The 23,227-nt window shown below is 45.4% G+C and overlaps 1 protein-coding gene across 9 annotated transcripts in view; it reads right to left on the bottom strand.

The window, feature by feature from the left end:
* TENM4 (teneurin transmembrane protein 4) overlaps positions 1–23,227 on the bottom strand; it is a 472,503-nt gene that overhangs the window by 10,535 nt on the left and 438,741 nt on the right. For all 9 annotated transcript variants that reach the window (XM_054974009.1, XM_054974008.1, XM_054974006.1 and 6 more), the window contains 4 exons: positions 17,445–17,617; positions 9,444–9,679; positions 6,482–6,778; positions 3,110–4,724 (listed from right to left, as the gene is read on the bottom strand). In XM_054974009.1, coding sequence (XP_054829984.1) covers positions 3,110–4,724; positions 6,482–6,778; positions 9,444–9,679; positions 17,445–17,617 — 2,321 coding nt within the window. The remainder of the gene's footprint in view (positions 1–3,109; positions 4,725–6,481; positions 6,779–9,443; positions 9,680–17,444; positions 17,618–23,227) is intronic.

Here is a 23,227-nt window from a genome sequence, read left to right as displayed (position 1 = left end):
TGATCGAGTCTCAACATTTTAAATGCCCACTGATTTCAAATTGAGACATTTAAATATATGCTTACATCTGCCACTGAAACCCGTGGGAAACCTGTGGATGGATCGTGTCCCAAGTATTAACCTGCTGGAAAGGCCACGACACGTTTCTAATTTTGAGGCAGAGCAGTGCATCTCACATGACACGGATTACATTCTTGTTTCCTCCCACAGCGGCTTGCTAGCACATGTCAGAATGAATTCATTTGGGGCCATGGCCAAGGGCCTGCCCAATGCGCACAGGGGTAATAGAAACGTTGATCCAATCGCTCAGAGTTTCCCACCCCTGGGACCGAAAACAATTTGTCAGGAAGAGATTGCTGCGCCACAAAAACGCATTTACAAACGCATGTTCCAAAGGCCCCTGAAGGTGAATTCCAATTAAGGAAAAATCTCCTTTGCCTTGTATAAGCTTAGGGCCTTCAGCTTTCATTCTGGCCTCTGGTGTAAGGCAGTTCTGTATGGGAGCATTTCTGGCATCAGAGGAGAGGAAAGGCAGTTTTACCTGCGCAATACTGACAGTGCAGTTCTAAGCAGAATTACATTTTTCACAGACTTTGACAGACCCAGAAAGACGTAACTCAGTTTACCATTACCTGGATGGGCCAGGCTGATTCTGTGAACCTACTGTCCAAAGAGACTACCTCGTGAAAACTAAGCCCAATAACACATGAATAAACTTTATATTAGGGTCATATTCTGTGTTTTGATCTATGCAAAGGTATTATCTTTCTACTAGTTCCTACCACAAAATAATTTATATCTAGCCTAATACAGGCTTTTGCCCTTGAAAGGTTTTAACATGTATCCATATCAGAACCATACATTTAAAGTGCTGGTGCATTATCAATGTTCCGTAAAGACCATTTTCCTATGCTCTATATTCAAGTATACCTAATATAAAGTTTGTGTGTTATCTGACTTAGTTTTCATGGCATAGTCTCTTTGGATAGCTTGTTCTCGTGATACTCTCACATTTTTCTGAGAGTCTGTGAACCTGGGCAGAGGGAGGGCAGAAAAGGTTACATCAGGGCTTAGTTCTTGTGGCCCCTTCTTACATGCCCAATCACCACTTTGGAATCAGGAAGCAATTTTCCCCAGGGCAGTTTGGACAGAGATCCTGATGGTGTTTTGTCATCTCTCTGGACATAGACCAATGGTCACTGGAGTGTGTGTGTGTGTGTGTGGTGGGGGGAAGGTAGTTGTGAATTTCCTGCATTGTGCAGGGGGTTGGACTAGATGACTCTGGAGGTCCCTTTCAATCCTATGATTCTATGACCTTGTCAGAACTTGGAAGCCAAGTAAGGTCAGCCCTCTTTAGTACTTGGATGGGAGACCACCAAGGATGCCCAGGGTCATATTTGAACCCATATTGGTTTGGTATGTGGTATTTTATCACACCTCCAAGGTAATCCCACTGACTCCAATGCTGCTAGTTTTGTTTGTCCAAAGGCTGCAGTCTCTTCCGTCTGGCCTACTTTTAAAGCTATGGATACTTGTTTTCCATCAGCCTTTAAGTACCAATTCTCATGGATGAATTAACGCTTAATCACATTGTTATTTTTAAAAGGCTTGATAAAAGGTCGTGATTAGAAAGGATTTATCCGCTGTTCAGCAACAGAAAGGATCCCTAATGCCATTTATTTAGATGCAATTTAGAATCTGGGCTGCCAGCTGATGCACACGGTGATACCTCTGTGTGACCGATAGGAAATTAGAAGGACATTAATCACCTTTTAATCTGGTGGAAGGGATGTCTGGAGAAGCGGGAGGAAGCGGTGGGGGAGAGGGGCTCCTCAAGTATGTTTTTGCTTCTTCCTTGGCTTCAGAGGTCGCAGGTGTGTGTTTGGGGGAAATGTGGTTGCTTTAGTTGTTTATGATACACTTTCCGCATAGAAAAGGCCCTCCTGCCCCATTGTTTTAAGCCTTCCTCCATAGTGCATTAGATCTTACCAGCTTTACCTTGATAAGCTAAGTACAAACTTTCCCCCTTTATTTAACCTGCCTGTCACAGACTGGTTGCCACAGATAAACGGCAGAGACGTAACGACAAACTATGGTTTACTGTATCATGAACAAGGACAAGGGATCCTGGGTCCTGCATGTTCACTCCTCCTCCCTCCTAACCTTGCATGGGGCTAAACATTCTCACTTTCATGGCAAACCAGAGTTTGCTGTTATGTCCAAACCACAAATTAGTATGTACCCTATTCCCTACAAACAATCCAAAGTTCTGGTTTAATCCTGGTTTGTAATAGCTGGGGACAACGCATAGCGTGTGCTTCGGCTGTAACAACAAATTGTTCACAAGCTGGCCATGTCTGAGGGTAAAAGGGAGTGGGGGAACTTTTATTTATTATTTATTTATTTATTAGGTTTTTCATTCTGCCTCTCCCTCGAAAAAGGCCTGAAGTGGTTTACAGCATTAAAAACAACTCTCTCGTTCTGAGCCTCCAGGCTTATTTGCATAACAACAAACCACACTACATGGTACAAAATTTGAGTAGCAGGATCTGAGCCCAGTGGAACCTTAGAGACCAATAACATTTTCTAGGTTTAAGCTCTTGAGAGTCAAAGCTCCCTTCTTTAGATAGCTTTGAACCTCGAAAGCTTACATCCTGTAAACCTTGTTGGTCTTTAAGGTGCCACTGGACTCAGATGCTGCTGTCCTACTGAAGACCAACATGGCTACTTACAAGAAATTAGGGTGTGATTCACACATGCAGCCTTCCAGTTACCTAGAGGGATGGGTGGGGTCTCCCTTCTTGAAGGTCTTCAAGGAGAGGCTGACTAGCCATCTGCCAGGCATGCTCCGGTTTTAGGTTTCCTGCACTGAGTCTGGACTTTCCATTCCATTTCTGGACTTTCCCTTTCCATTCTAGGACTTTATGACATAATCGTGTATTCTTCCGAATAAAGCCCCAAAGAAGATCCCAAGAGCTTGGAAACACTACGAGTGCAGATTTGAAAACCTTGCACATTAATTTTTTTAAAAAAGATACATAGACAAATATAAAGTAATTGGGAGTTGATGCACGGGTAACAGAGCAGATAGCCAAAAAAGGAACCTTACCTGTCATATAGCACTTGATATCCTGAGAGTTACTAATAGGGTTGTTATTTTTGAACATGTAAAGATTGAAAGGCATTATGTTGCTGCTGCTCAAGCGTTTCCAAATTTCATGGTCTGGGCTTGTCCACCGACCGGCAAGCACATCATAATCTCTCTTCCCCATATGTATGAGTTTGGTAAGGGGATCATACAGGCCTCCTTGGTAACCAATGATGATTTGAAAGTTTGGGTTGGTGTCCATGTAGATCTCCCCGTAAGCTGTGTACAATATCTGCTTGATCATTAAGCCTGTCCCGCTAAAGACTGCCAAAGGAGTCCCAATGTTATCGCAGGCAATGTAAAACTCGTCTCCACTGCTCAGCTCCATAGCAAACAGGTGTCCCTGGAGGTCATAGTAGAGGGAGGTTATCTCTGAACTTGAGTGATTGTAGAGATGGGTGACTTTGGTGGGGTTGGTGAGGTCTGCGTAAAAGAACTGCAAATGATGGCCGTGGGCCGTTTTGCTGGAGACCCTTCTTCCAAGTCCATCATAACGATATTTCACACTCCACCCGCTAGCTTTGTTGTATGCCTTGATGAGCAGCCCGGCTGAGTTGTACTCAAAAACGTCGTTCCCTCTTTGCCGCAGGAAGCCATCTTCATCCATCTTGTACTGCACGTCCCCCAGTCTCGTAATCCTGTCCCTGAGATCATACCTCAGTGGAGTGAGGCGGGCACTATTGCCAGGACTCAGTAAGTGGAGATTTCCATTGAGGTCATAACTGTACCGCCAGAGCGGCTTCTCATTGATCGACACAGTCTGTAGCTGTCCGTCCGCATCATACTCGTACGAATACCTGGTTGTGTTTGCATACGGGCCGACCTTCAACTCCTTCTTCACGACTCTCCCCATGTTGTCATACTGTACGGTCATCCAGTACATGAGGGACCTGAATATCTCATACTGCACTTCTTTCATCCTGCCGTAGGCATCAAAATGCTTTGTGTGAGTCATGACAGCTGTGGTGATGATTTGATTGATGTCGTAATAGATGACCCCGAACTTGCCGAACTGTTCGGTTTTACCCGAAACGTCATCGTATCGGTAAAGGTCAATGGGTAGTGGAGTCTCGTTGATCACCGCTTGCATGCTGGTAACCCGGAAACTGTTGTCATAGTTATAGTCAAAGCGGGCATTCACCATTCCCTCTTCTGTGAAGCGAAAGATCTGCCGGTCAATGAGTGGCCCAATCTGTCTATATCTGATGGTACAGGTGAACCCTTCATTTTGCAAGTTTATGGTCTTCAACATCCCAGCGGTTTCATCGTAGGTGAAACTGATTTTGGTTGTGTCGTAGAGCATTTCAGCCAGCTTGGAGAGCTTGCCGTATTTGTAGATGACCCGCCTCCCCGTCCCCAAATGATAGGTGTGAAGGAGCTGTTTTTCCTCATTGAAATCCTGAATGACACTAGCGTTGCCCTCGGGTGGCCTGTAGATATTCCTGTAGTAACCAATGGAACGGATGGTTTCCAAGGTCTGCCGGGCTACGTTGGGCATTGTCACGGATGACAAACGATCGTTCTTATCAAACTCGAAAATGTACTGCCGCTGACTGTGAAGCAGTAGCACCATGGACTGTAAGCAGGAGAGAAAAATTATGATAATTCCTCATTTTTAAAGACATGAGAAATTTGAACTTCCACAAGCAGGAAACCACTGGCAAACTGCTTCTTTCAGAGATTTATTCGTGATCTGCCGGAGAGGAAACCCCTGACTGGTAGCACAATGAAACACTCTCACACATTCCTGTTTTGTGATACTGATATGCTCCCCCCTTTTGGCGAAGCAATAGATCCAAAATGAAAGAGAAGTCCAGCGGCAGTTTAAAGACTACCAAAGTTCATTCCGGCACAAGCTTTCATGAGTCAGAGCTCACTTTATCAGATGTATTCAAGTCTGGAGCTCTGGTTCACTGAAAACTTACACTTGCAGTGCAATCCTAAACAGAATTACTCTAGTCTAACCCCATCGATTTCAACAATGGGGTGAGACAGGTGTAACTCTACTTAGGATTGCAATGCAAGTGGCTAAAATGCTATTTTATTTGGCTGCTATAAACTAGCATGGATGTTCACTGGGAATCATCAGCAGATCCCATTTCTGAAAGAAAAAACAACAACCCAAAAGAGTAAAGGTTTATGTTTACTTAAGTCAAATCCCTTTTGCCTTTACTGATGTGCCCTTGTGAAAATCCATTGCTCATCACTAATGTTCCAAGATGTGGCTAGTGGAAAGAAGGAATTGTTTTCCCCGGAATGAAGAATTTGTGGACAAATACATCTTTTCCAAGTTTATGGTTAGATAATTATGAGGGTTTTCCACACAGTAACCATTCCCTATAGCTTTCCGGTAGTTGCTGCAGCTGCCAATTCAGCGCAACAGCAACAGGGCTTCTAGATGGTGGATCTCCGCACACTTTCCCTGCCCTGTTCCTCTGTGGACAATATTCTCATCCCATATCACATTTTTTTAAAGCAATAACTAGATTGCTATAGCACTGTAGCATTATAATAATCTATTTACTAGATTCTCTGAATTCCTAGCTTTTGCTTAAAAGAAAAAGTATCTAGCCCTTTTTGTTGCAGAGAGAGAAAGGAAAAGATGTATCTTGCTAATGAAAATGGCTAGATACTTAAAATCTTAAGCTGGGAATTCAGAGGACCTAACAGATAAGGGAGGTATAATGGTATAATGTATAGGTACTGCTGATTTTTAAAAAAGTCCTTCGATTGCATGGGGGAGGAAATGGCAGTTGCAGGGGAATGCAGCTGGGAAAAATGGCCCTGAAGTGGGTGGTGCCATACCTTCCATATAGAAAGCAAAACAGAAAAAGTAAGTATCTAGCCCTTTTTGTTGCAGAGAGAGAAAGGAAAAGATGTATCTTATTAATGAAAATGGCTAGATACTTAAAAAATATTAAGCTGGGAATTCAGAGGACCTAACAGATAAGAGAGGTATAATGGTATAGCGTATAGCAAACAGAAAAAGTAAGTTCAGCTGCATACTGGCAGAAAACACTGGATGGGGAAAGCATGGGAAAGCCATGGAAAGACAACGGACGGGCAACAGTGCTGTGCGGATGCTTGGAATAATCTGCTGCAGTTGGAAGCCTAAACCAGAGCAAAGAGCCCGAGTGGAAGTCACCACTGCCTCCTCACCCAGAAGCCCCCAAACTACCCATTGAACTCGCTTGAGATCAAAAACAAATTTGAGTATTAACCATAAGAGCCACTGGAGTAAAAGACGAAGGAAAGGCAGAGGATATATGGAGGGGAATCAACATGTGACCCTCTAAAAGCTCCTGCAGCGTCCCATCTGTAGGTGGTACTGACCTTTTCTAAGTAAGTATAGCTCCAAGACTTCCCATCGGCAAAGATTCGGGACGTAATCCGTCCTGACTGGTCATAGTCCATCCTTTCTGACATGGTCCCTCTTTGGATCCCGGCAATGTGTCCTCCCGAGGAGTAGGTCACATTCACCCCATTCAGCCTGCTGCTGGGAGACCAAAGGCTGGGCCTGCCAGCTTGGTCATACAGAATCCGGAGGGTAAACTTGCGATGATCGTCATAGATCTTCTCTGTCCTTGTCACCCGGTCAAAGTCGAGGGATAGCAAGTTTCTGTTATGAACCTGCAACAGACATGGGAGGAATGAGAATCAGAAAGACACAGAAGGGCCTGCGAGGATGAATTATTAACTTCTCTTCGAAGCAAACAACCAATAATGTTTTTTCTAGCAAGGTGACAAATTTTGGTTTCTGTAAAACAACTCTAAGCTCCAGGATGTAATGGGGGTGGGTGGGGGGGAGGAAGGAATAAGAAAACTGCAGGAAAATAAAACGATGCTGAAACACAGAAGTCGGCCCCTACACCGAATACAAACACCCTTGAAACTCCGCATTGGAATCTGAAGGGGGAATTAAGTGACCGGAATTAGGAAGAAAACCCGAAGAGGTACAGGGCCAAAAGTGGCGAAAAGCACCCGTGCAAAAAAGGTGTCCCATTCGTCTCGCAGACAATAACTCAAGTCCCGGTTTGCCTTGATACACACAGGCTTCCGCATTCCAATCTGCGCTAGGCAGGGCTTTTTTTCAGCTGGAACGCAGTGGAACGGAGTTCCGGCACCTCTTGAAAATGGTCACATGGCTGGTGGCCCCGCCCCCTGATCTCCTGACAGAGGGGAGTTTAGATTGCCCTCTGCGCCGCTCCAGCAGTGCGGAGGGCATTCTAAACCCCCCTCTGTCTGGAGATCAGGGGGCGGGGCCACCAGCCATGTGACCATTTTCTCCGAGGGCAACCCACTGAGTTCCACCACCTCTTTCCCCAGAAAAAAAGCCCTGGCGCCAGGCATCTCTGTAGTGAAAGAGTGTATGATGGCATCACCAGGGAACAAGCCTAGACTTAGCCAGGATGTATGTGGTCCTACGTCACATGAAACCACAGTTAAGACTGTGATTAATAAACCCGTTTCATTCTATGGGTACAAACCCTGGTTTGACAGAATGGCCTGTATTCAGACAAACACGCTACTGACATTCCGTTTAATTCAACCATACTTACATGTTATGTCTGAACTGAACCCCAGTGCGTGTTTGTGTGTTTAATTTTTTTTTTCAATCTCAAGAATTTGAAAATATCACTTTTTACCACCAATGCCACATAAATTTCCTTCTGTACCTCCTGACTGAACTACAGCCCAGTACACATTAAGAAGTCCCAGCTCTGGAGGGAGTGTTTTGATATGCACTGCAAGGCCTAAAGAATGAGAATTTATAACACAAACACAGAGGCAACAGCTGAGAGCCAAAACAGAACCTTGTAATAAGAGCTGCATCCCCAGGAGTAATTAATTGCAATTGCAAGGCTAAAATATATGGCCCGCGTGGCAGTTTCACCAGCAAAAAAACCCAAGTGCATTTCAGGGGAAGCCTGTAGCTTGGCGACGTGCTGTATTGAAGTCTGGAAGGATGGGGTTGCAACGTTCCAATTAGCCAAGCCGGGGCTTTGCTATGTAGTACGGTTCTGCGTGCTGGTACGATCTATCATTGTGACTACCACTGCTCTCTTGCCACCTGAATGGCAGCGAAATAACGAGATGGTTTGTTAAATACACAGAAATGGATTAATCAGATAACTCCTCTAACTGTGAAGACGCCAGGGTGCTGGGCAGCTTGTCTAGCCAGCTGTAGCAAAAGGTTTGCCTCGGTGGAAAAAAGCCCGTGTGCTCCTGAGCGGCGTTAAGAGCAGATGCTTTTTTTGAGAGAGGGTCCAATCATTACCTAGGCAGAACATTTTTATTTATTTACGAAACATTTATATATCACCTCTACAGGGAACTTTTCAAGGTAGCATGAGCCTGTGGGGGGAAATCTAATGCTTTAAGGGTGTTGGGAACATCTTAGCATTTGCTTGGCATGCAGAAGGTACCAGGTTCGATCTCAGGCATCTGCAGTTAAAAGTCTTAAGGTTGTCATTGATGTGAAAGCCGTCTGCTTTAGGCCCTGAAAAACCGCCGCTGACCCTGATACACCAATGGTCCGATTCAATATAGGGAAGATTCATGCGCCTGAGTGGTGCGCGTTCCTCTACATGTGGCAGCTGACTGTGAAACAGTCAAGAAATACAGCCAGCTGAGCATTTGTGCATTAACTTTTGTTCTATATAGGGGAGAGAGGGTGCAGAATACTTTGACATAGAACTCTTGGTTCGTTGCCACAAATGTGGCAAGAGCAATGTACTCTCTGTAGCATGGCTAAGGTATGCCCATTAGACATGTCCAGCAACCCACCTCTAGGCTCACCTGTGAATTCAGTTTAGTTCACAGAATCACCTGTGGCTGGCCTGCCTATTTATGCACAGATCTCTCTTCTGATCAAGAGCTATTTTTTTTTATGCAACTTGATTTTGGAATTCTATCACCTTCTGTAGTGAGTTTTTCACAATACAATTTTTCCAATAAATTATATATATATAAAAAGAAGAGCTATTTGACTATTTGGGAGATACACTCACTCGCCAGCCTCCTGGTTGGGGTGGGAGAGGGGGAAGAGGATGGAACACCAAAAACAGAATGAAGAGTATGCACAGAGAAACAGCCTACCACAAAACAGGTATTTAAAAAATAGTCAGGACAGCCGGAGAAAAGCCGTATAGTGGCTGGAGTGACTACTCGTAGCGGCAAATCTGGTGCAGACGGTAACAAAAAAAATGCCGCAGTATGGGAACAGAGCTGGTGAAATTGACCTGTGCAGACTCGATTGGCATAGCACAAGAAGAGCACAGCCTCTTTCACTCACCCTCAGCCTGCGTCCAAAGACTGTGATCTGGCCTCTCGCCTGCTCTTTACGTTGTCTCCACTCAACCAGGTTGAGGCCGTTGTCAATGGGGAGGGTGACGTTCCTCTTCCCCACGGTGGGGTTCACTGTGCCGGCCAGCAGATGAGGTTCGGTCTGCAGGGCTACCTCCATGCCGTTGGCCAGCATAAGCCGGAGAGAGCCGTCGGCACCGATGTAATAGCTGTTGCGCACTTGATCTGTAGGATGGAAAAGTCGGATCAGAGCGGGTTCTGAGGACAGCGAAGATGCTACCAACACCCTTAAAGCATTATGCCCGTCTTTACATTTACTATCTGCTGGAACTGACTCATTCTTTGGCCTTTCAGCTGTAAGCTCTCTGCACGGGGATCGTGTCATCTTTCAATTCTGCAGAGAGCCTTGAAATGCACCGGCAGAAAATGGAAATGTAACTAGGTGGCCTTACCTGTCTGTCATGGACAGAACAATCTCTCTGGTTTTGTGCATCTGCTTGTTAACACCTCGGCTTGCCAAAGCACAATTACAGGATGTCATTGTCAAATATGTATCAACTAGTAACAAAACCCATCGTGGGGAAAAATACAATGGGCTCTAGAAAGGGGAGGGTGGGCAGTTGGGCATTGCCACCTGCTCCACACTTGATTCCGGCCGGGAGAAAGTGGGAGTGGGTACTGCCACCTGTTCCACGCCTGATCCTGGCCTGGTGACGGGGGATGTGCATTTCCTCCTGCTCTGCTCCTAATCTTGGCTGATGAAGGGGGGTGGGCATCACCGCCTGCTCCTTTCGTGATCACACCTGCGTGAAGAGGAGCAGGCATTGCCTCCTGCTCCACGCCTGATTCTGGCCAGGTGAAGGGAGGCAGGCATTGCTGCCTGCTCAGTGCTTGATCTCAGCTGGGTGAAGGAAAGTGGGCATTGCTGCCTGCTCTGGGCCTGATTCTAATGGGCTGAAGGCAGGGGGGGGGCTGCCACCTGCTCTGCTCCTGATCCCAGCTGGGTGGAGGTGGGTTGTGGGCATTGCCTCCTGCGCCACGCCTGATTCTGGCCAGGTGAAGGGAGGCAGGCAGGCATTGCCCATATCCAGTTCCTGATCCCAGCTGGGTGAAGCGGGGGCTGGCATTGCCACCTGCTATGCTTCTGATCCTGAGCAACACAGAGGGGAAACCCCCACGGAAACCAAACAAAACACCAATCAGTATATAAACTTTGAAAGTTCTTAAAGTGCCAGTGCAATATACAGTGCAAACTTTTAACATGAAAAGTATCAAATTCATTCAAATTACATTCATATACAGAAACATAAACATTCAGATAAACTCTACAGTAGTAGTTATAAACATTCAGATAAACTCTACAGTAGTAGTAATAGCAGCATAGACAGAAAGTGTCCAGAAGTATGCACAGACTACAGAGGTAAACCCCTCCTAATGACGATATTCTTGCTGTCCTTTATTCCATATTCTTCCAACAGGGATATATAAGAAGCTAAGACCTTTTTCCTCCACGCTCAATCTGGGGCCGGCTGCAAATCACAGATTTCGTGCCCACTTCATCAGGAGCGTGATTTCTATCGTGAAAAAGATTATATCAATCACTCCCCTCAATATATCAACCTAACCCAATTCTCACTGTTCCCAATTCATTTCCATACTCACATATCCCATCCATTATTCTTATTCACAATAAAGATTGCTAATTAGTCAACCTGGAGTCTGGCTGCTGCCTGTTCTTTACCGCGTGCATAGTCCCCTCATTAGACCTTTTTGTCTCTACTCCTTGATTGGAGACTCACAACTTAAAGGTACAGGCTTACAAAATACAAGTCAACTATGATGTGCAACTTACAGGTAACAGTTCAGTAACAGCTCATTATTCAAGCCCTTTGGTTTCACACAGTCAAATTTGAATATCCAGTAAGCCTCCCGTTGGAGAAGCCACGATTGTATTCCCTCTCGTTCACCCTTGGCAGCCACTTCTAAAATTACAATCTTAAGGCTATTAGCTTGGTGCTTTTGCTCCTTAAAGTGCTGAGTCAGTGGTGCTTCTATGACATTGTTCCGAATACGTGCCATGTGCTCCAGTATCCTGACCTTGACGGGTCTGAGCGTGCAGCCGATGTAAAACAAGTTGCAGGGGCATTCCAGAGCATAAACCACTCCTTTACTCTGGCAATTGGCAAAATGGCCAAAACTATGCTTAAATCCCCTGATGGAGATCTCTTTACCCTCCACAAACAGATCACAAATCTGGCAGTGCCCGCATTTGAAATTCCCCTTAGGGAGGCGGCATAAGTTGGTCTCACTGCAAACATCAGCCCTAACTAATACATCCTTAAGATTCTTAGTTTTACGGAAGCCTACCCTTGGTTTCAATTCACAGCCTTTGATGCTCTCTATAATATTCCAATGGTGAGAGATGATCTTCCTTATCTGGTTAGCCCTGGGAGTGAAGTCCAAAGCCCAGACTATCCTATCTTCCTGTGTTTTTCTTTCTGATTCAAACAGGGATCTTCTCTCTCTCACTCTTGCTCTCTGCCAAGCATGCTCCACCACTTTCTCTGGGTAATTCCTCCTCAAAAACTGCCTACAGAGGGATCTGCCATCTCTGTCAAAATCCACTGCACAGGACGAATTCCGTTTAATCCTGAGCAGCTGCCCAAAGGGGATGTTCTCCCTTAGATGCCGGGGGTGAAAGGATTGGAAATCCAAATATGAATTTTTATCTGTCTCCTTACTGTAGGTCTTAATTTTAACCAAATGGTCCCCACTCCTGTATGTAACCACATCCAAATAGTTAATTTGTTGTTCATTATGTTGCCACGTGAACTTGACATTAGGATCCTGACTATTCAGCCACTCACAAAATTCTTCCACTCCCTCCATGTTCCTATAGATGAAATAAAGGTCATCTATGAAACGGAAATATTGGACAATATGTTCTCTATATGGGTTTGAAGGATGTAGTATAAAGTGATTCTCCCAGCTGCCCATGAATAAGTTGGCTATACTGGGTGCCACAGAGCTACCCATCGCTACCCCTCTCAATTGAAAATAGAAATCTTTCTCAAAGCGGAAATAGTTTTTCTCAAGTACCAAGTCCAACAATTGTAACAGAAAAGCCCTAGAATGCCTATGGCCCTGCTCCCTAATCAGCGCATCCTCCACCACCATTCTAGCTGATTCATGTGGGATGATTGTGTACAAGGAGCACACATCCATGGTGAGGATTGGTGTTTTGTTTGGTTTCCGTGGGGGTTTCCCCTCTGTGTTGCTCAGCTTTCATTACGGAAACGGCCATTCTCTTTAACTCCCCAATGCTTCTGATCCTAGCTGGGTAAAGGCAGGGGGTGGGCATTGCCACCTGCTCCACTCCTGATCACAGCTGGATGAAGACTGGGGAGGGGGGGAGGCATTGCTGCCTGCTCCGACCTGCTCCCAGCCTGGGCTTTCCACCATGGCACACTCTCTGGAGGGATCGGCTGCCTCACCTGGGCTTCCCTCCATGGCATTGCCCTGTGGAGGTACACCAGGGTAGGAAGTGAGTCGTCAGGAACACTCTTACTCTTTTATATAGTAGGATGGGGGTGGTCTATATCTGTACATCAAAGAAAGAGGCTAACTTGCCAGTAAATTTCAAGAAAACCTCATCTTCCTATCTAATTGGAACTGTTAATTAAAACGGGAGAAGCTTAAAAAATTAATTTACAACAGAAGGCTGCAAGTTCTGGCCTTTGCCAGGACCCCAAGACCAACAAAGACCTATTTTAAACAGAACCTCAGTCCTGACTGCATGGAGCACCCGCAAGGTCGTAGTAGGACAATTCTCAGTTTTCAGAGAGTTTGCTGTTTGTCCTGCTTCTTCCATGATTATGGGGGCACCTTGACTGTGCCCCAAAACCACGGCACTGGTTTTGATTGGGGATGATGTGTCTGCACAGCAGCCTAGCAGCCCTTCCAGCTCCAGCAAGCTCGAGATTGAGATACTTGACCAGGAGACAATTATTAGAGACCTGCGTTCTTGTCTCGAGATGCATAAATCACAGCTGAGTCAATTAATTCCCTGAAGAGCCCTGAATGGCAGCGTCTGTTGCTTAATTAGACTCCTGAGGTGAAGCTGACCTCCCGGCCCAGCATTCGCCAGACATTTAATGTTTCTGAAATCTGCCTGGGCTGATTAAGAGCAGAGTTGGCTTGCTTATAAGAGAAGGAACAGTTAGGTCATAAAGCAACCTGAACACATGAATCTGTCTTATGCTGAATCAGAACCTAGGTCCATCAAAATCAGTATTGCCCACTCGGACTGGCAGTAGCTCTCCAGATTTTGGGCAGAGGTCTTTCACATCACCTGTGACAAGATCCTTAACTGGAGATGCTGGGAGTTGAACTTGAGACCTTCTGCATGCCAAGAATGTCCTCTACCATTGAGCTACAGCCCCTCCCCAACTTGGAAAGGACAGGTGATGTCTCCTTGGCCCTTCTATACCCCTGATCTATGCCCCTGTCTCCTATCCATCTATCCATCCATCCACCCACCCACCCAACCCACCCATCCCGCCCCTCCCTCCCTCTGTCCATCCATCTGTCCCTCTCTCCCTCCGTCCGTCCGTCCCTCCCTCCCTCCCTCCCTCCACAATGGGGACTCGAAGTGGTTCCTCCTCCATTTTATCCTTGCAACTGGGGATATGCTGAGAGTGTGCATCTGCCCCAGAGTAACCCAGTAAGCGTTAACGGTAGAGTGGGGGATTTGAACCTGCATCTTCCAGATCCTGGTCTAACACCTTAACCATTACACCACATTGGCTCTCTTACCACACCAGTCCTTGCACATACATCTATTCCAGATTCCATCAAAAACTCAAAATAACCCCTGACCTTAAAGAGCAGAATGTCCCCGGACACTTGGTTGAAATGTGTTCTCAAATTTAGTTGAATGCTTCCCGATCAACAATTAGAAAAAGGTTGCCTCGGAATAAATTTTGAAGTGGAAATGCTTCCACGTGGGAAGTGTCATTCATTGTGTATGTGGGTCATTATGAATAATGATCGGTATGGGAGAGGGGTTTTTTTGCATGTGACGAACGGTGCGCACATCGCCTATTACTGCCCACCCAATAATCCCCTTTTATGCAGAGATCTGTAATTAGCAAATCTGCTGATTTTAATGGCAACTTGAGCATGAAAGCTTTCTCTGGAATGCCCTTTTGTGTCTTTTTGCATACTGTCAAGTCGCAATCCATTTATGGTGACCCCAGCAAGGGGTTTTTGAAGGCAAGTGAGAAGCAGAGGCGGTTTGCCATTGCCTTCCACTGCAGAGTCTTCTTTGGCAGTCCCATCCAAACACCGACCCTGTTTAACTTCCAAGATCTGACGAGATCAGGCTGTACCATATCACCTTCCCTTTTTCTGTCTTTTTACTTTAGAAAGAGTTATACTATGCATGAGATTTAATGCACATTTAGTTTTCCCTGGTGCAGAATTTGGTTTATTGGTATGTCGCTATATCACTAGGCTAGCCACTTAACCCTGCCTCTGGTTAAAATCCTTTTAATATCAAGAGTAACCAGAGGCCTAGGCTGTGTGGCGAGAGGAATGCACGAGCGAGGAAACAGGCTGAACACCAAGTGGAAAACAGCTGTGGCACCAATAACAGGTCTTGTTTGTTAATTAGGTGTGAGCGTGTACACGTCAGCACTGAAAGGCATTATAAGGCACCAGGATATGGGGCAGTCACGGTGCTGGGATTACTACAGTGGTGTCTGTTTCCTGCAGCGTGGTCAGATGCGTGCCGTTCAGCCCTTCTCACCCCTTGCCCAAGACTGCAGAGGAGTCCTCGATTCCTTGTTTGGATAGACTTGGATTAACGTCCTGATTTATCTGCATAGCTCAGGGGAAGTTACAGAAATATTCCCAATTTTGCATTAACTCCGACTCAAAGGAGGGGGGTAGCCAATGGAAGAAAGCTGGATGGATACTTGGACTCAAGTTTGTTGCTGCAGGGTGGAAGGGCTAAACTAGATGTTACGGTGTCCGCAGATCTGACCCTGGGAAGCTGCCACCATTTCAGAGCTGAACTCGGGCCATTTAAAAACGCTGCAAAATTCTGACCCCGATTGGGCCAGCAGTGTGGTGGCCCCGGGTGCTCTTGTTTCGACTTGGGAGGGGAAACAAGAGCTGGTCCTGCCGTGCTATGGGCTTGACCAGAATGGAGCCTCCACAGTATTTTCAAACGGCTTGAGTTCAGCTCTAAAATGGTGGTTGGCCTCTTGGATGCGGTGACGTCTACTTTGGCCCAAAGGGGTGGAGAGTCAGTTGCTCTTAAATCCACCAAAGGAAATGACTTGGCTTCAGTTCCCCCTCTTGCTTTTGGGGAGCTGATTCACACCCTTGTCAGACCATTTTCACTTTTTTACAAACTAGCAGGAGCCCTCCTCTGAGCCAGGTGGGTTTAGTAGTAACCTGGTATAGACGATGCTGTTACTCACATGTTGACTCAAGGAGGGAGAATGAATCATAGGGTTGGAAGGGACCTCTATGGTCCAGAAGATGGCAGAAAACCTCCAGGATCCCTGGCCAAACTGGCCTGGGCATGAGTTTGCTGGCCTTGCCCCCTGCCTCCACACGATTGCCTGGTGTCTGCATATACACCCCCACTCCACGACACCTCATGCATTAAAGGGATAGGAAAGCGGTATCAAAACGGGAGAACCAGTTTGGTGTAGTGGTTAAGAGTGCAGGACTCTAATCTGGAGAACCGGGATTGATTCCCCACTCCTCCACCTGAAGCCAGCTGGGTGGCCTTGGGCTAGTTGCAGCTCTCTCAGAGCTCTCTCAGCCCCATCCACCTCACAGGGTGTTTTGTTGTGGGGATAATAATGACATACTTTGTAAACTGCTCTGAGTGGGTGTTAAGTCATCCTGAAAGGCGGTATATAAATCGAATGTTATTATTCAATGTTTTAAATAAATATGCCAACATATCTGACCTTCTGAAACCTTTCATATTTGGGTTAGAAAGCCAGCCTGGTGTAGTGGACTAGGATATGGGAGGCCCAAGTTCAAAACCCCACTCTGCCTGGGAAGCTTGCTGGGTGATCTTGGGCCAGTCATGCTGTCTTGGCCTAACCTACCTCACAGGGCTGTTTTGAGGATAAAATTCAGGAGAGGAGAATGAAGCCAGCTGCTCTGGATCCCCAGCGAGGAGAAATGCGGGGTGTCAATAAAATTCATAAATAAATTTACTAAACCGACAATTGTCTCATTTCTAAAGTTATTAATAGAATCATAGCGTTGGAAGGGGCCATACAGACCATCTAGTCCAACCCCCTGCCCAGTGCAGGATCAGCTTAACTGACAAAATCAAAATTGACAAAATCAAAATCGAGAGGGTGCAGAGGAGAGCGACGAGGATGATCAGGGGCCTGGAGACTGAGCCCTACAAGGAAAGGCTGAGGGCCTTGGGAATGTTTAGTTTGGAGAAGAGGAGATTGAGGGGGGACATGATTGCTCTCTTTAAATATTTGAAAGGCTGTCATTTGGAGGAGGGCAAGGAGCTGTTCCAGTTGGCAGCAGAGGGTAGGACCCAAAGCAATGGGCTTAAATTACATGCACAAAGGTACTGGCTGAACATTAGGAAAAACTTTTTCACGGTCAGAGTAGTTCAAAAGTGGAATCAGCTGCCTAGGGAGGTGGTTAGCTCCCCTTCACTGACAGTTTTCAAGAAGAGGCTGGATGAATATTGGATGAATATTCATGTTAGATTGTTTTGTGCGTTCGGACTGTGACGGCCTTTGGCCACAGACAATATACTACTACCACCAAATGAGGCCGAAGACAGATTCACACAACCCTTGGGAGTGCCTGTGATTTTCCACCCATGGTGGCCCATCGCGTGATGCACCAGAATCAGATGTTCCTTGCCATGTGCCTAGCCCCTTCCCGCCAACTAAAGCCAGGCCAAAGCTCAGCGCACCGGCGCTCGGCTCACCTTGCAGTAAGGTATAAAAGGCACCCGAGGCTGACAGGTTAGTCGTTATGGTGACGTCATCTTTGCTGGACGTCTCCACCTGGACGTGGACCGAGCTGTCAGTGTCACTCCGGAAACTGCTGACCTGACCGGTAGGGAAAGTGATGTTGGTGAGACGCCCAAAGCTGTCGTACCTGGAAAGGAAGGAAAAGATGCATCAGTTGCAAATGCGGCGGGGAGGGAGCCTCCACCCCGTGGTTTTGGGCTTAAAATAGTTGTGAACGTGAGATAATCCATTGTCTATTTTTTAAAAAAAATTATTTTCTAAATGACAAAGGAGATACAGAAAAAAAAAGATCAGAAAAAACAGAAATATCCTTAAGATACCGGCTGATTCCGCACACGTTGGATAATGCACTTCCAATGCACTTTAGCTGTCGTTTGGAAGTGGATTTTTTGTTTCACACTCGAAAAATTCAGTTCCAAATGATCTCTAAAGAGGATTGGAAGTGCATTATCTAACGTGTGCGGAATCAGCCACCCTTTACACAGATTATCTAGAGCACGATCACTATACATCATTTGAATATTATGTTCAAGCCCGCAACATTATTATAAAGTGTTTAACAATATTTACCACTATATCCCTTCCACCTCCAAATCAATAGCTCAGAACACACCATGATCTATACATTTCATGACTATATGCACTCTACTCTACTACTCTACTACACTTTACTACACTAAGCTAATCGAGTTAAATAATGTATGTTTCCATTTTGGAAAATCTAAGGCTTATAATAAACAACAGGTAATCTTGATGTATTGTCGGGACCACATCGGGACCACAAAGCGTAGCATCCAGACAAGAATAAAAGAACATGAAAGACACTGCAGACTTGGACAACCTGAAAAATCAGCAGTGGCTGAACATAGCCTAACTCAAACAGGGCACAGTATCTTATTCCAGGACACCAAAATACTGGACAACACTTCCAACTACTTTGTCAGACTGCACAGGGAAGCCATTGAAGTTCACAAGCATAAGCAAAACTTTAACAGGAAAGAAGAAACCTTAAGAATGAACAGAGCATGGTTTCCAGTTCTGAAAAACACCAGGCTAACAAAACACTCTATACACGACAATAGCCCTGCAGAGAAGATTAGCACATCAAGCACCAATCCATATGCAAAAGAACCTTCTCAGGATACAGTGAAGCCTCCCTCCATTAGCATTCCACACCCTGGGAAACTCTTACAGGATGACTCAGCTCAACCCCACCCCTCCTGAGTAGATACAAATGACCTACATCTTTTCCACACTGTGACACTGAGAGATCTCTGTCTTTTGGTGCTACACCTCTGAAGATGCCAGCCACAGCTGCTGGCGAAACGTCAGGAACTACAATGCCAAGACCACGGCAATACAACCCGGAAAAACCAACAACAACCAACAGGTAATCTTGACTTCTCTGAAAAAGCTCTCTGGAAACGAGATGACAGCCGGATTCTCGTCAGTAGTCACAGATGGACTGGGGCTTTTCCATGTGATTCTGGGACCCCCCCCCTGGATTATTTCTTAGTTAGCAGGATTGCATCAAATGTTCTTTGATCTTTATGAATGGGCACACTGGCGCTAGCACTTTAAATGAAATAAAGTTTCCTGCTACAGCAAGGTTACTTAGAGAGGCTTGTGTTTCTCTGCTATTTAGGATTGATTATTTGTACCTGTCTGTTTTCTACTGTAAATGAGACTTGTGGAACTGTGAATTGTTTTTTGAAATTACTGTATAAAAACCAGATATATTTGTTTAAATCATATATATTTATTCGTTCATGCAATTCACCAAAAATATAGATCAATATAGGTATTGACCTATAAGGCCCTGCGTGGACTGGGACCAGCGTATCTGAGGGACCCTCTCTCCCCATATATTCTGCAGAGGACCCTCTGATCGGGAGGAAAGCAACTGTTATCAGTCCCTGGCTCCAAGGAGGCCCGCCTGGCCTCGACTAGAGCCAGAGCTTTCTCAGTCCTGGCTCCTACCTGGTGGAACGCTCTGTCTACCGAGACCAGGGCCCGGCAGGACCTACTATCCTTCCGCCGGGCCTGTAAGACAGAGTTGTTCTGCCAGGCTTATGGCTGAGGTTGGGCCTCCGCTGGCTAGAGGATACACCATCTACCCCCCTCTCCATGAGAGCTGCCCGCCACTGTTTTTTAAGCTGCTGCCATTTTCAGTTTTACTGTTGTATTGTTTGTCTTAATGGTACTGCAGCCATCAGGAAAAAGCGTGCTGCTATTTTTGTATGATGTTTTTAATGTTTAATATGGAATGTTTTAATTGATTTAATGTTGTTATCTACCCTGAGCCTGCTCACGGGGAGGGCGGAATACAAATATGATATAAATAAATAAATTAAAAAATTATTTAAATATTCTTAACAATCCCTTGTTTGTAGCTAGCTTTCACGGTGTTCTGTTAACTATAGCCTGTATTTCAAAGAGATAGGAATTAAGTACTTAAAAAAAAAAGGTATTTTGTGTGCCGTAAACAATCTGAGCAACCATCCAGAAACCCACCCAACATCCTGTGGTTGGGCTTGGCATCTGTAGAGCAGCCCTCTTCCCAGTTTCCGAGGTGGGTGGGCGTCTCACGTATGATAGTTGCTAAATGGTTGCCCGTTGTGGGAGCTGGGATGCAGCCAGGGAGATTTAACATTCTTTTTAACTGTTATTTTTAATTAGCAGCAGACAAGGTGTAAAATATTCATGCCCGAACACAAAAGCTTCCCTGCTACCAAGAAAAAAAAAAGTTACAAAAGGAAGCTCTTAATACAGGTCTGCCGTGGAAATTCCTCTTTGCCACACAGGAACGATCCCCCCCTCTCAAATCCTTTCATTTCACTCTTCCTTCTTTCTTATACTTTTGCTTTGATTTGCAGTTTCTAAAGATAAATGTTGGCCTTTCATCTTGCTTTGGAGGTTTTCTTCCCTAATCCCGCACCTTGATTCATGCAATTTAACATTCTGAAACCTGTGTACGTGTGCGTGTGTGTGTGAGAGAGAATGAATTAAACATTTTGAATAATTGGTTTATGTGAACATTGTTTGAAGAATCTATCAAAGATTGTGTGAGAAAAACACCACTGTGGAAGCAATCCTACACAAATCTACTCTGAAGTAAGTCCCGTGTTAATTCAATGGAGTTTACTCCCAGGAAAGGGCCCTTAGGATTTCAGCCAAAGCGTGGAAAGGCACCAGCCTGCTTTCGACTACTGGTGCAAAAGTCAAGCTGAACAGGCATAAACAGGGTAAAGAGTGTGTCTGTGCGTACGTGCGCTTTCTGAGATTGCAATGCTCAATGTAGAACTTAAAAATGGGCAGACAATTTGGCACCATGAAAATAAAACACTTAAAAAAAGAAAACAAGCTTCTAGTCCTTAAGGCTTGAAAGCAATGCCTACAATATGCTTTCTACCCCACTTTTTTTTCCAAGGAGCTCAGGGTATATGGTTTGCCCCTCCCGCATTTTATCCTTACTATAACCAGAGCTTTTTTTCAGCAGGAACATGGTGGAACAGAGTTCCGGCACCTCTTGAAAATGGTCGCATGGCCAGTGGCCCTGCCCCGATCTCCAGACAGAGGGGAGTTTAGATTGCCCTACGCGCCAGTGGTGCGGAGGGCAATCTAAATTTCCCTCTGTCTGGAGATCAGGGGGCAGGGCCACCGGCCATGTGACCATTTTTTCCAAGGGCAATTTAAACTTTAAAAAACTCCCCCCTTGTTCCAGCTGACCCAAAGTGACATCATTTTGCAGTCCTGAGTTCCACCACGTCTTTTCCCAGAAAAAAGCCCTGACTATAACCATGTCAACACTAACCACTACACTACACTGCCCCAGTTCAAAAGATTCCCAAGAAACAGGGGCAAGGTTTCAGCATCCTGTACATCTTTTTATTGCTACCATGACTTGCAATGGTTGAACACACTTTGCAGAATAAGCACCCATCTCACAATGTGGTTGGGACATGCCCTTGGGAAATGTGCATGGACCATATATTCCACAGCTGTGGCACCAACGCCCAGAAACAATACTGCTTGTGCATCATCCGGCAAATCTCAGGCTTTTGAAAAAGGCAAAATGTCTAGTCTTAAGGCTGTGGAAACAGAGTATGGGCAACACCTCTGTGTGCGAGCATATGCATGTGAGAGAGTATACAATATTTCCGCACACAATAGTATGTGCAGCTGCATGCTCTTTCTTTGCATTCAGTGGAAGTAAAATTAATTCTGCAAAACAACATTGTTTTGCTAGCTTTGTCTCACTTAGCTGTTCTTGTCACAGTAGTTGGTGTGTGCGTGTTTTAAATGCAGCCCTCACTAAAGGACTGGGCTTAGTGCGTAAATCTCTGTAATGTGACCAAGCTAAGCAGAGGGTCAGCCTGACCAAAATCTCACCCCGGCCCTGCCAAGCCCCACACCTTCACCTGCCATCTTCATTACCATTAGCCTCCTGCTGCCCCCTCTATAAACTTACAGTGCAATCCTATGAAGAGTTCCTCCAGTCTAAGCCCATCGATTTCAATGGCTTTAGAGCGGGGTAACTCTTCTTAGGATCGCACTGTTATTCTTGCAAGGGGAGTGGGGTGGAAGAAATAGCAGAAGAGATATTGGAGACCTCAACAGTCATTCCTGGGCAGGAACTAGCTGCTCCTCTCGATCTGGATAGCCTGGCAAGCCCGATAACCTGCAATCACACTGATCAAAGAAAACCATCTTGGTGGAAATCTCTGAATCGCACGTCACTGGTTTTGTTAGTAATTCTTGCAAGTCTGCCTCCAGTAAATAGATTTTTCACATTTTGTTGCTCGCGAACAAAAAAGCTGATTTGTGTGATACGTCATAGGATATAAATCCATGAGAAATGGCTAATATCCACTCATCTTCATTCTTGGAGAGGAGCCTTTAGAATAGAAATTAAGCACGTCTCTCCCTGCCACACCTGACAGCTCTCTTTCGCAGGACGTCTACGTGGGGCGCTTTTACAAAGGGACAAGGCCTATAGTTTATGGCACTGTTTATTGTGTATGCCTTTCTGGTTTTTACTGCATTGTTTTCTAATTTCTGTAATCCGGGTTTTGTATTTCTTATGTCATGCCTTATCCTGTTTTTATCCCGTTTTCTAGCTTGTGAATCCAATCTTGCTGCCAAGTTATGTCTTCTACTTTTCCTATTGCATTGTTAAATTTTGTAGGACGCCTTGCTTCTCAGCGAGAAACGCAGACTTTAAATAAAGTTAATAAATAAACATCTATTTATTAAAAAGGAGAACACTGTAAATCTGTCAACCCTGGATTCTAAAGAAAAACCACATTCATAAGACCAGTTCAGTGGAACAGAACTACAGCAGGCGTCAGCTTTGGTTGAGTGCACCTTTAAGAAAAAAAAAGGTTTGAAATCAGGCAGAAGTGGAGCGATGTCAATGTTCCATCTCTATTCATCTCTCCATCCAGCCTTCATGGAAGCACTTAACGGCTACATAATTCAGTTTGGGAAAGTAGGCTAAGAGAACGGCTCTCCTGCAGCTGCAGGTGCGTCCTGGTATTTGTAGGGAGGCAAATCCTCCCCAATTCAATTCATTTCAGCTAAGCCGGCTAGGCCCTACTTTCACCGCTGAAGGATTTAGAGGGAGGCTGGCCTCCATCACATCCTAATATTCTCATGTTCCCTTAATGCTCAGACTTGCACCAGAATTAAGGACAAATGCCGAGTGCGGGGGAAGAGTCCGAGCAGCCGGTGCGCG

The sequence above is a fragment of the Eublepharis macularius genome, chromosome 3 (genome assembly GCF_028583425.1).
Source record: "Eublepharis macularius isolate TG4126 chromosome 3, MPM_Emac_v1.0, whole genome shotgun sequence".
Lineage (NCBI taxonomy): Eukaryota > Metazoa > Chordata > Lepidosauria > Squamata > Eublepharidae > Eublepharis > Eublepharis macularius.
This window is presented reverse-complemented; position numbering and strand designations above follow the sequence as displayed.